Source organism: Gigantopelta aegis, chromosome 7, assembly GCF_016097555.1.
Source record: "Gigantopelta aegis isolate Gae_Host chromosome 7, Gae_host_genome, whole genome shotgun sequence".
NCBI classification, from domain to species: domain Eukaryota; kingdom Metazoa; phylum Mollusca; class Gastropoda; order Neomphalida; family Peltospiridae; genus Gigantopelta; species Gigantopelta aegis.
The window spans coordinates 45,992,823-46,006,240 of record NC_054705.1 but is presented as its reverse complement, the minus strand read 5'-3'; the positions used below and the strand labels follow the sequence as shown (position 1 = coordinate 46,006,240).

Below are 13,418 nucleotides of genomic sequence, written 5' to 3'. Positions count from 1 at the left end.
CTACCTTATTGGGCACTTTGGTGGTTTGACTGGTTATCTTGACTCTTTTTTCTGGTTGAGATGGTTTATTTATTTTAGTTTTGACGAAGGACGCAGCTGTCAGTGGTTTGGTGTGTTTTACTGGGCTCCTAACTTTTCTATTGCAAATTTTCTTGTTAGCAACTACTCTGAACAAGGGACTGGCTTTTTTACCTGAGTTGGGAGTCGTTTTGATGGTTCGGCTTGCTACCTGTTGCGCCAGATTGCTTAGTGGCGGACCTCATGTTGTCTGTTACGTCGGTACTGGCTTGTTGGTTACTGAAGGTGAACGGTGTCTTGCCGGTGGACGTCGCGCCTTCTGTTAGGCCTGCACGGTCCGCTCTGATGATTTGACAGCTGAATGTTGCAGGTATCTTTATGAACGAACTCTCTCTCTGTAAACATGGTGCGAGCATGGATATTGAACGAGACGGCGGAAGATCAGCGGTTACCTCACATGACGGACCCGCCTCAGTTTGTCACCTTAGAGGATCTCAAAGCAAAAGTCGGAGTTTTGTACTGGAAGGTGAGAGAATGCTGCTTTCAAACGCTTCTTGCACTTTTCGACGTGTCCCACTTTATTAGCGACATTCGATAGAGCGTAGCAATCATTGGTTGTCTGTGCATGCGGCGAAGGCTAAAGTCCGGACCTATAATACTTCAAGGTTGCATACTTTTAATCAGATTGCTCTGCGTTCAGTTAGCAAGCAATGTTAACATTCGCGAACAATTTTACTGGTCACTGATGTGGTCGTTTGATTTAACGTAAAGCGCATAAACCAGTCTAAATGTGCTCTAGTTGCAGTGCATACAATTTGGCACGAACGATTTTGTCGTTTGTTGGTTATGCAAAACCAATATCAACATAAAAAAAAAAAAAAAATGTTTTATTTAACGATGCACTCAACACATTTTATTTACGGTTATATGGCATCAGACATATGGTTAAGGACCACACAGATTTTGAGAGGAAACCCGCTGTCGCCACTTCATGGGCTACTCTTTCCGATTAGCAGCACGGGATCTTTTATTTACGCTTCCCACATGCAGGATAGCACAAATCATGGCCTTTGTTGAACCAGTTATGGATCACTGGTCGGTGCAAGTGGTTTACACCTACCCATTGAGCCTTGCGGAGCACTCACTCCGGGTTTGGAGTCGGTATATGGATTAAAAATCCCATGCCTCGACTGGGATCCGAACCCAGTACCTACCAGCCTGTAATATCAACATAAACTACGGATTGTTGGTACAAAAGCTGTAATCGTTCGGAAGAAAATAATAAGAGAACGGGCCAGCACTGCCGGTGTGAGAAACATACAATGTATCCGTTTGAAATATACGGTGGCTGATTTCCGCCAAAACAAATAAATCACTACTTTTAGTATGGCGTTTTAATGCAGTAATAGGGCATTATAACGCCGTATTACAGCGTTATAATGCCCTCTTACGGCGTTATAACGCACTATTACCGCATTATAACGCCCTATTCTACGGCATATTAACGCCATAATTTACGGCGTTAATTTACTATAATAGTGTAGGGGCATATGCAGCTAAAATAGGTCCAGTGGGAATTTCATGTTACATTTTTGAACCAATGATATTAATAATCATTATTGTATACAGATTCAGAAAAAAATATGGTGCCATTTTTTCTAACGAATATCAAGGTCATTTTGAGGTCACTAAAGGTCACCACTATAAATCTGTTCAAGGCGCTAATTGAAATAATGTGTCAACGTATACTGTCTTTAAAATACTGGCATGTAGTATGTTAAAGAAAGAAAACCATGTAAACTACATCAAAACATCAGTAAATGTGTGTTTTATTGTTGTTAGGGGCGGATATAGAAATTTGAAAAAAGGAGCACTGGGGTACTACAGCTATTTAGTGGGGTATGTTAAACAGGCAAATTCTGGGGGTACAAGGGGTAATACTTTTTTTTATGACATACTAGTATTTCCTGTATTGTGACAGACTGTTAGGTCAAACACTACTTGTTAGTGACTATTTTTTTAAATGCAGCAAAGGGCCATCATTAACGTACATTTGCCCATTTGGGGAGGGATTTTGGCATTACAAGGGGAAGGGGTACATACGCCAAAATACATTATTTTATTGGTGTAAGATGGATGCAATCAATGCTCCTAGTTGTATCCGATGTACTTTTCAGCGTGAAAGATCAACGTTGTCCTCAACATGCGGTGTGTGTGTGTGTGTGTGTGTGTGTGTGTGTGTGTAATGATCAAATGTACAAAACATGTACCTGAGGAGGGGTGATAAAACAATACTTGATTTTGAAAAATAATTACTTTATGGATGGTCTCCAGTTAGTAGTCTGAATGCCCTACTACCTATTTTACAGTGGAAAGATTGCACACATCTATATCTATCTATGCTTAGTCGATGCCCACATTGTACACACTATCAGAAATGTGTGTGCACCACTACGTCTGAGTTACACTGAACTTTTTGACAGACACTAAATACATGTACCATTTTTTAAAACAGAAACTGCAAATTTGTGGTTAATTTGACCAAATATGATATAACATCTAGTAGTTAGAATATTCCACACCCACCCACCCTTTTCAAATTTCTATATCCGCCCCTAACAACAATAAAACAAATATTTACTGATGTTTTAATGTAGTGGTTTCCTTTCTTTTAACATACTACATGCCAGTATTTTAAAGACAGTATACGGTGACACATTATTTCAATTAGCGCCTTGAACAGATTTATAGTGATGACCTTTAGTGACCTCAGAATGACCTTGATATTCGTTAGAAAAAATGGCACCATATTGTTTTCTGAATCTGTATACAACAATGATTATTAATATCATTGGTTCCAAAAATTAACATGAAATTCCCACGGGACCTATTTTAACTACATATGCCCTTACACTATTATAGCGAATTAACGCCGTAAATTATGGCGTTAATATGCCGTAAACTAGGGCGTTATAATGCAGTAATAGTGCATTATAACGCCGTAAGAGGGCATTATAACGCTGTAATACGGCGTTATAATGCCCTATTACGGCATTAAAACGTCGTACTAAAAGTATTTGCTTGTGGTAGGAAGGTGTGGGTAAACATAATATAAGATTGCAACTTTTTAGTACTGCGTTATAACGCCATATACAGCATTATAATGCCCTATACAGCGTTATAACGCCTTATTTTACGGCATTACAAAGCCCTAAATTAGAGTGTTGTAATGCCGTAAAATAAGGCGTTATAACGCTGTATAGGGCATTATAATGCTGTATATGGCGTTATAACGCCGTACTAAAACGTTGTAAGTTTGTTTGGCGGAAATCAGCCACCGTAGAAATAGCAACGCGGTGATACAAAGAAAGAAAGAAATGTTTTATTTAACGACGCACTCAACACAGTTTATTTACGGTTATATGGCGTCAGACATATAGTTAAAGACCACATAGATTTGGAGAGGAAACCCGCTGTCGTCACTACATGGGCTACTCTTTCCGATTAGCAGTAAGGGATCTTTTATTTCCGCTTTTCACAGGCAGGATAGCACAAACCATGGCCTTTGTTGAACCAGTTATTGATCACTGGTCGGTGCAAGTGGTTTACACCTACCCATTGAGCCTTGCGGGATCCGAACCCAGTACCTACCAGCCTGTAGACCGATGGCCTAACCACGACGCCACCGAGGCCGGTGCGGTGATACAAAGTGGGTGCAAGCATTAAGTTCAATGTTTTGGGGAAATCCCAGTCTACTATCGTTTCATTCCGACTATTGTTTAGCGCCAACAAGGAAGGGAAGGAAATGTTTTATTTAACGACGCACTCAACACATTTTATTTACGGTTATATAGCGCCAACAACTACTGCCCTGTAAAAGAACCGATGGGGTAGTGTGTTGTCAAAGGGTAAATGGCAGGTTTCAAGTTGGTCCTAGCATACCATACATTTCTTCTTTATCATAGAACATTTGATAGAGAAAAGCTACGAAAATCTTTCATATTAGATTCTCGTTTGATTATCGTGACCCATTGACATTTTTATTCGTATCTGAGCAACTGAAGAAAATTGTTCGTGTAAACACTAAAGCCACACGAACGACATATCGGTTGTCTGGGAAATTTTTTTATCAAATTTTATGCCCTGTAGTTGTGTCGTTAAAAAAACAACAACATAGTATTCCCAGGGGCGTATCGTGATTTGGATTTGGGGGGAGGGGGGTCGAATACGAACCAAGTGGACCCTTTTTCTATTGTTTTATTTTTTCAGCGGGGGGTGGGGGGGGGGGGGGGGTACCGAAGCCTACGCCCCTGTACTTACCTCTCTGGCACCCAATTGCCGATGTTTGTTTTTGTTTTGTTGCTGTTTGATTTTGTTTGTGGGGGAAGGGTTTGTTTGTTTCACTGGCGTAGGAAGAGGGGGGCAGCCCATGTGCCCCACCCCCCCAGACACACACACTTTCCAGATATTTTGTTTAATATTTGCTTTATGTAAAAGTGTGTAAATATAAAAGTGTGCACCCCCTCCTACGCCGCCCCCCCCCCCCCCCCCACACACACTTTTTGGCAGTTTTCTACGCCACTGTGAGGGGGGGTGGGGGGTGGGGGTGCTGGGGTGTCGTTAAATTAGTTTTTTGTGTGTTTTGTTTGGGTTTTTTTGTGCTGGGGTGTCATTCATTTAGACACGAAGCACGTTCAGGAGGGCGAGCGCTCGCAGTCTCTCGTTTGACTGGTTTTTATACAGAGCATTTTTATTTATTTATTATTATTATTATTTTAATGTGTGCTTAATTCGATAGAATATTATGGTCACACACACACACTTGAGGGCGAACATGTACTCTCTCTTTTTCATTCTGCACCTGGGTACCACCAGATTGCACCCCCCACTAGAGAGTGAGGTCCCCCTACACACAAGATAGCTATCAGGACTACTGGTATGGTAAATGCTGCTGACGTTTTGTTTAGTCAGCTATAGATAGTGTATCATTGACATTTATAAAGCAAAACTATAACATTTGGGTTGGTGACATTAAATTGTAGGTAGGTAAGGAAAAAATCGAGTTTTAATTAAAATTCTTAGCAGCAGCCGAGTGTGCAGGGGCGGGTTTTATAGGTCGACCCCCCCCCCCCCCCCCCCCCCCCCCCAATACCTTTTAAAGTAACTTAAGTGTTAAAACCTGTGTGGCTCATGTAGTATGCCAGACCCTTTCTCTAAATTTAGATCATCGCCACAATGCCAATCGCTTTAACATTAAACAAAAAAATGTTTTAAACACCTAAAAACCGACTACGAAGTTTCAGAACAAATATAGCCTAGTGGTTTAACCGGTTCCCAACAGTATCAACACGTTACGTTGGATAAGTGTTAAATACCAGTTCCTGTCTAAATTTAGATCATCGCGACAATGTCGAATGCGCGGTCTGTATACGGACATGTACAATGTCATGTAGATAGTTGAGCAAATCAAATAGGTGTTAGTCATAATTATTGCCCCAGATGCAGCTATATTACAAAGCAGGTTAGCATACAGCATTGGGTGACTATTTGCCAAAGGGTGCATAAAAAGATAGCGCAGGGCGCATAGTAAGTCAACACTTTTGTTAATGTGCAGGGCGAGTTGCTCCCCTCTATTTAGCAAATTTAAAATGGCGGGCAAATGTTTTATGTTGTCGTTAGGAGCTTTATTTTGTTAATAATGACGCGAGTACTTCAGTCCGGATTTAGTGAATACGGTAATGTATACATTTTTAGCTTGTATGTCCATTTGTTACACTATCTCGGTTGAGAAACGGTTCAAACAGGGTGCCACAAGTTTTGAATACCAGCTTTATAGAGGATATGTAACAATATTCGGACGTAGAAAGGACCACATTTTCTATGTCCCTTCGGACTTCATAAAAAGACAGGAAAACAAAGCACTAAATTATTTACAATAAGAAAAACAGTGGATATACATGTATATGTATTATACAGATAGAATAGTGGATATAATATATGCATGTAATATAAACGAGACAGTTATTCAGTTAATTATGTGATTTAAGAAATATATATCATAGATGACTCCCATTTTTGAATGGATGACTCCCAAAATAAACCCTGTAAGTCATGACGACTCCCGTTTCCAGATGCTAGGTGGAACCCTGGGGGAATGGCTCTCCTTAAGCCTCTGATACACGTATACCATTTAATTATATAGTATAACTCGTTTAAAAAGAATCAATGACGGTTTTTACTCATTAGATACATTTTGAAACATCTTGTAAGATAAATGGCAGGCGCAGATCCAGGATTTTGTAATTCAGGGGCCCAAAACCCGTTGTTTTGAAAAATAGAATTTAAAGGTCCTTGGCATGTGGACGGGATAAATTAACTTTTGTGTGTGTGTATTCTGTAATAGATATATATATATATATATTGATCAAAAATAGGGGGGGGGAGGGGGGGCTGGGTCCCTTGGACCCCCTCCTAAATCCGCGCCTGTAAATGGTATCTAACGTCTTTTGTACTGGTGCCACTAAGTATTCTCTATGATAACAAAAAACGCCCACAAGATACAAGTGATATTTTTCAGTTTTATTTATTTTCAGTTGAGTGGAGAGCCCGACGACAGCCAGCTCGCCAAGATTCGCGCAGAGCGTGGTTACAACTACGAAGATACTATTGACGTCGCGCCCGACAAACTACCAGACTACGACAATAAGGTGACAGGCGTGCGTGCGGGGGGAGGGATCGGGTATCTACTCCCACCCACTCCTGGTTAAAGCGATATTTTGTTTTAATATATCTTCTGCGGAGCACGACTCGAACCTCCTCGCCCCTCACTCATCTAGAAATGTATCTCGCCAATCTACCCCCCCCCCCCCCCCCCCCACACACACACACATGCATAGCCTAATCCCCTGTACCTGCGCTTGTGTGAGGCCATTAGGTAAAGGGGATATTCAGTTGCTGCGGTATCGAGGAGTGGGGTGTGTAATTTCAAATGTCATGTTATTGTTGGGGTGGGGATAATGAACGTTACCTAACGCAGATTTTAAAACTCGGATGGGTTTTTTTTTTCTTAGATGGTAAAAATAATGGCGTCAATATATTAGGCTATTATACCCATCGTGTATAAAGACATATAAAACGTTTAGAGTCTAGACTTGAGACTCTAATAGTCAGGACCCATATTCGCCCAGTGCCCGTGCTTATAAAACGTTTAGAGTCTAGACTCGAGACTCTAGTAGTCAGGACCCATATTCGCCCAGTGCCCGTGCTTATAAAACGTTTAGAGTCTAGACTCGAGACTCTAGTAGTCAGGACCCATATTCGCCCAGTGCCCGTGCTTATAAAACGTTTAGAGTCTAGACTCGAGACTCTAGTAGTCAGGACCCATATTCGCCCAGTGCCCGTGCTTATAAAACGTTTAGAGTCTAGACTCGAGACTCTAGTAGTCAGGACCCATATTCGCCCAGTGCCCGTGCTTATAAAACGTTTAGTCTAGACTCGAGACTCTAGTAGTCAGGACCCATATTCGCCCAGTGCCCGTGCTTATAAAACGTTTAGAGTCCAAACTCAATCTCCAATGACACCAAACGCATGTAATTTGTATGACGTTGTCATGACATTACTGTCTCGGACTGTATTAAGAGTCTCGAGTCTAGACTCTAAAAGTTTTATAAACACCATGCCAGGGCCCATATTTTCGAAAAATCTTAGCGCTACGAAATCGTAAAACCAACCATAGGGTATGACGTTACTACAGCACACGCCATAGTGACGTCAGAGACTACCATTGTTTTATGATTTCGTAACGCTAAGATAGCTTCGAAAATATGAGCCAAGGGTCTCGTTGCACAAAGCGATCTTAGCGCTAAGATCACCTCAAGTGCATAATTACCTTATGCGTTTGCGGTGATCTTAGTGCTGAGATCGCTTCATGGAACCGGGCCCCCCAGAGCGAGTGCACATCTAAACGAGTAGGTGTAACAATAAGAATACTAATTGGATTGTTAAAGTTTGTGTTTAACGACACCACTAGAGCATATTCATTAATTGATCATTGGCTATTGGATGTCAAACATTTGCTAATTGTGGCATGTAGTCATCAGAGGAAACCTGCTATTTTTTTCTTAATGCAGCTAGTTATGTTTTATATGCACTTTCCTACAGACATACCACAGCCTTTGACCAGTTGTGGTGCACTGGTTGGAATGAAAAAAAAAAACATTTAGTTGAATGAATCCACCGAGGTGGTTCGATCCTGCGATGCATGAACCCCCTCCCAACGCTAGCTACGGCCATGAATTTGAATTTCAAATGCGATTAGTCATTGTTTGGGATTTTTTACTTTCAGAATTATATCAAAGCCATTCGACTGTTGGGAACACCTGTCTGGACTGCAATTAATAGATCGTGTGAGAATCACCCCGCACGCATCAACTACGTCCAGAAGGCAGCTTCATAATATGAGGGCAGCAGACGTAGAGGGCAGCTTCATAATATGAGAGCAGCAGACGTAGAGAGCAGCTTCATAATGTGAGGGCAACAGCAACAGCTATAACATGTATCTGAACTCTCAACTTACATCCGACGCCATATAACCGTAAATAAAATGTGTAGAGTGCGTCGTTAAATAAAACATTTCCTGCTCAACTTAAGTAATCACTTATGCTTTGGATTTCCTTAATACATGTATATCGCCATCTTCATAAATCAAGGCTAATATTCGTTCCTCGTATTCAGCCTTCATACATGTAGTCAAGATTACTGATATCCACTACTAGCGCCCTCTATTGGAAGAAAATTTGTAACACCGATTATGTCCCTTACACGATGACATCGCTGACCAATCACAGCATCGGTAACATGTGACAATCTTGAAAGCAATATCAAAAATTAACCGCCGAAACCTTTTTTTTAACATATCGTGACAAACACGACACGTTTCCACGGATGCTGACGCTGCCATCTTTGTTTACAATAACAAGGGAATCTATAAAGAGCGTTGCGATTCGTTGCAATCAGATCTCGTCGCATCCAATGAAATTTAAGCATTTTGTGGCACGATTTCTTGACATGTATCAAGGCTGAATACGAGGAACGAATATTAGCCTTGATTTATGAAGATGGTATATCGCTTGAACCCAATGTACTTCGGGAGAAAAATAAATAAATAATAATTTTAATAACAATGTTGCTGTTTTGAGGTCGTTCGTTTGTTTTGTGGGTTTTATTATTATTATTATTCCAAATATCGGCCTTGAGTCAGTTAAAGTTGTCTTGTTTAACGACATCACTAGAGCCTATTGATTTCTTAATCACCGGCTACTAATGTCAAACATTGGTCCTTTTTACACATGGTCTTAAAGAGAAAATCTTTTTCACTTAGAAGCCAGGACTCTGGGCCCATATTTTTGAAGCTATCTTAGCCTACGAAATCGTAAAATCATCGTAAGCTATGACGTCACTATGGCGTGTGCTGTAGTGACGTCACAACCTACGACGGTTTTACGATTTCGTAGTGCTAAGATGGCTTCGAAAATATGGGTCCTGGTATTTTTTAATATGCACCATCCCACAGGCAGGTTAGTATATACCATACAAGTCGTGGTGTACTGGCTGCAGTGAGAAATGGCCCAATGGGTTCACCGACGGGGATCGATCCAACCACACATCAGGCGAGTGCTATACCACTGGGCCACGTTCTGCCCCACTGAGCAAGGTCTCCACGGTGCCTCGAGCACGGGCCGAGTTTAGCAAGACTCGAGTCCGTTCACAGGACTAGAGTACCCGTGAAGGAAGAGCACTCATTTAACAATAATTTTTTTATATATATACATGTACATGTACCCGATTTTGCCATATGCTTGCAACCGGTTACATTATACAGCGATATGAGAATGTGTGGAATAACACAATGACATGATTTGGCATCCATGTTCAGCGATAATGGCATTTTACTTTATTCCTTTGGGGACAGGACGTAGCCCAATGGTAAAGCGTTCGCTTGATGCGCGGTCGGTCTGGGATCGATCCCAGTCGGTGGACTCATTGGGCTATTTCTCATTCCAGCCCGTGCTCCACAACTGGTATATCAAAGGCCGTGGTATTTGTTATCCTGTCTGTGGGATGGTGCATATAAAATATCCCTTTTTTCTAATCAAAAAGTGTAGCCCATGAAGTGGCGACAGCGGGTTTCCTCTCTCAATACATGTGTGGTCTTTAACCATATAACCGTAAATAAAATGTATTGAGTGCGTCGTTAAATAAAACATTTCCTTAATCATGACCTGTCATGGGTGGTGGGTGGAGGCGGATATCATGGCATCTGCGGCCCGTCACCGTTGGGACGACATTGGGGGTGAAGGGGCATCATGACTTAGTGGCCTGTCATGGGAGGTGGGTGGAAGCGGATATCATGGCATCTGCGGCCTGTCACCTGTCGGACGACATTGGGGGTGAAGGGACATCATGACTTCAGTGGCCTGTCATGGGAGGTGGGTGGAAGCGGATATCATGGCATCTGCGGCCTGTCACCTGTCGGACGACATTGGGGGTGAAGGGACATCATGACTTCAGTGGCCTGTCAGTGCCATTAGTGTGTGGGACAACGTACACTCGTCTCTCACCAACGGTGACACACTGTGGTGCAGTACACGCGTGTGTACAACAATAACACGCTACAGGGTTGTGGTCGCCATTTAAAAACTAAAGGACGTTTTTAAAAAGTTGAAAATGTTTATTATTTCATACAGTACACGGAACGAGACCAGCAAGCCACATGCTAATATCAAATAAACTCGTTTAAGTCTCTTTATAACAAGCAGAAAAATAAAACTGTGTAACAGTATAAAAACAACAAAAATATAACTACCAGGATATAGTGACAGTGAAACGGTCAGCTGGTAGGATTCATGTGTTGCATCTCATCACACTGAATGTGTGTGTAAACACGAGGTCTGTCCGGGGTGACGTGGAAGGGGAAGAATTCTGTTATTTTGATATGTTTGTAAAAACAGGGTCAGTCGGGGCTGACGGTGGAGAGGGGGGGGGGGGTACGTCAATGGAATAGCCAGGATTTTATATTGGAAGGGGGAGGGGGTGGGGAGCAAGCACATTGTCTACGAGTCATGCTATGGTGTGACAGGAAAATATGTAACGTGGGGGGGGGGGGGGGGGGGGGAAGAAAGAGGAGTGATTGGTGTGAGGCATTCTGATCATGCTATTCGAGTATGGAGGGTGGACTGCAGAGATGCCAACCATTCCGGATTTTGCGGAATTATCCCGAATTTTAGGTTGAAATTACGCATTACGAATCGAGACAAAAAAATTCCGGAAAAAAACCCCGAAATTGGTATTGAAACTTTTGTGGGAACATTTTACACATACACCGGCAGAAAATGGATCTTTACACGGGGGGTTTAGTAAACAGTTACACCGGTGGAAAAATGGCGTCTTGTTCAAAAAAGCCTCGTGTTTTACAGAAGTATAAACACGAGTACACTGAACTGTTTCCTGTTTTGAAACAGTCCAAAGTGAATGAATATCATATTTTCTGCGAGATTTGTAACACAGACTTTAATGTGTCCCATGGTGGTCGAGATGATTGCCGACGTCACGTAAATTCAAAAAAACATGTCGAATTTGCAAAAATCAAATCGTCAAACAAAACGGTGATACCATTTTTTAAGCAGTCATCTGACTTTCCGGTGATTCGAGCAGAATGTTATTTTGCTAGTTTTCTTATTGAACACAATGTTCCACTGGCCTGTACCGATCACGTTGGACCGTTATTCAGAAAAATGTTTCCAGATTCAGCCATTGCTAGTAAATACGGTTGTGCCAGAACGAAAACTGCAAACATTATTCAAACCCTGGCTAGTGATTCGACATCAAGAATTGTTACACAAATGATAAGTGGACCATACTCCCTAGCTACTGATGGAAGCAATGATGCAGATTCTCAGTTGTATCCTATTGTTGTTAGATACTTTGACGATAGTCTTGGCCATGTTGTGACGGTTTTGTTATCAGTACCATCTTGCACTGATGGGTGTACAGGTGAAAACATTTTTCATTTGGTTGACAATGAACTTTCTAAAAGAAGTATTCCGTGGGCAAACTGTGTAGCTTTTGGGTCAGATAATGCAAGTGTCATGACCGGCAGACACAAAGGTGTTATTGCTTTCATTCGTGAAAAGCAACCACATGTATTTTTACAAGGATGTCCCTGTCACCTGGTACATTTGGCTGCTGAAAAGGCATCTAAAGAATTGCCTGTGTCTGTTGACGACTTTCTTATTGATATATTCTACTATTTGGACAAGAGTGCCAAACGTTTGCAAGATCTGAAAGAATGTCAGTCCTTGTGTGACACTCCAGCCCACAAAATCTTGAAGCATGCTACTACTAGGTGGCTTTCCTTGGGAAAGTGTGTTGGACGTTTACTTGAGCAGTGGAGTGCACTTGAAAAATTTGTGAAAAGGCAATTTGAGAAACACCTGAAAAGGAGTTCTTAAATGAGTGGCAGTGCCACACGCAGTAATGTTCCATGTTCTAGGAGTTCTGTTGCAAAGCAGAAGTGTGGAATTAGTCTAATGACAGTTCAAAATGCAAGCAAAGCAGTGTGTCATCTGGCAAAAACAATAGTGTGTCAGTCCAGTCTAAAGATAGTTCTAGTAGTGGCAAGCAAAGCAGTGTCTCAGTACAGTCTAAAGGTAGTTCTAGCAGTGCCAAGCAAAGCAGTGTGTCAGTACAGTCTGAAGATAGTTCTAGTAGTGGCAAGCAAAGCAGTGTCTCAGTACAGTCTAAAGGTAGTTCTAGCAGTGCCAAGCAAAGCAGTGTGTCAGTACAGTTTGAAGATAGTTCTAGTAGTGGCAAGCAAAGCAGTGGGTCGGTCCAGTCTAAAGATAGTTCTAGTAGTAGCAAGCTCAGCAGTCTGTCTGGCAAATCCAAAAGTGAATCACAATTTAGATTGAGTAATATATCAAGGCTGGAAAGGTTACACATCTTTTTCAGTGACCCTCTGACAAAACTCTACTGTTTTTTTATGAATGATGCCATCCCCATTTTTGACAAGATTAATATCTTGCTTCAAAGGAATGAACCATGTATCCACATTTTAACCTTCTGACTACTGCAGGCGAGATATCTCGCCCGACGTCACGTCAGTCGATATACTGTACACTGTACACAGTGCATTCCCCAATTCATATTTCCCGCCGTTTTGCACACGACACTCACCGGAAACGGAAATATAATTAAATAAAAAAGATTTTTTTTCAAAATGGTGGTTTTTGTTTTGATTTTTTCAATTGAAAATACATTGAAATTTTGAGTTCAAAAAGTGGTTTTCGGCAAGTATTTTCGCTTGACAACAATGGCGGCACGTCGCGGTAATTTTCAGGGAT

The 13,418-nt window shown here is 41.6% G+C and overlaps 1 protein-coding gene across 1 annotated transcript; it reads left to right on the top strand.

Annotated features, from left to right (window-relative positions):
• The first annotated feature begins 309 nt into the window (after positions 1 to 309).
• LOC121377738 (1,2-dihydroxy-3-keto-5-methylthiopentene dioxygenase-like) lies at positions 310 to 8,661 on the top strand. The gene is made up of 3 exons (XM_041505822.1): positions 310 to 544; positions 6,612 to 6,725; positions 8,363 to 8,661. Exons 1-3 carry the CDS (start codon positions 422 to 424, stop codon positions 8,471 to 8,473), a joined length of 348 nt encoding a protein of 115 aa, XP_041361756.1. The 5' UTR covers positions 310 to 421; the 3' UTR covers positions 8,474 to 8,661.
• The last annotated feature ends 4,757 nt before the right edge of the window (positions 8,662 to 13,418 follow it).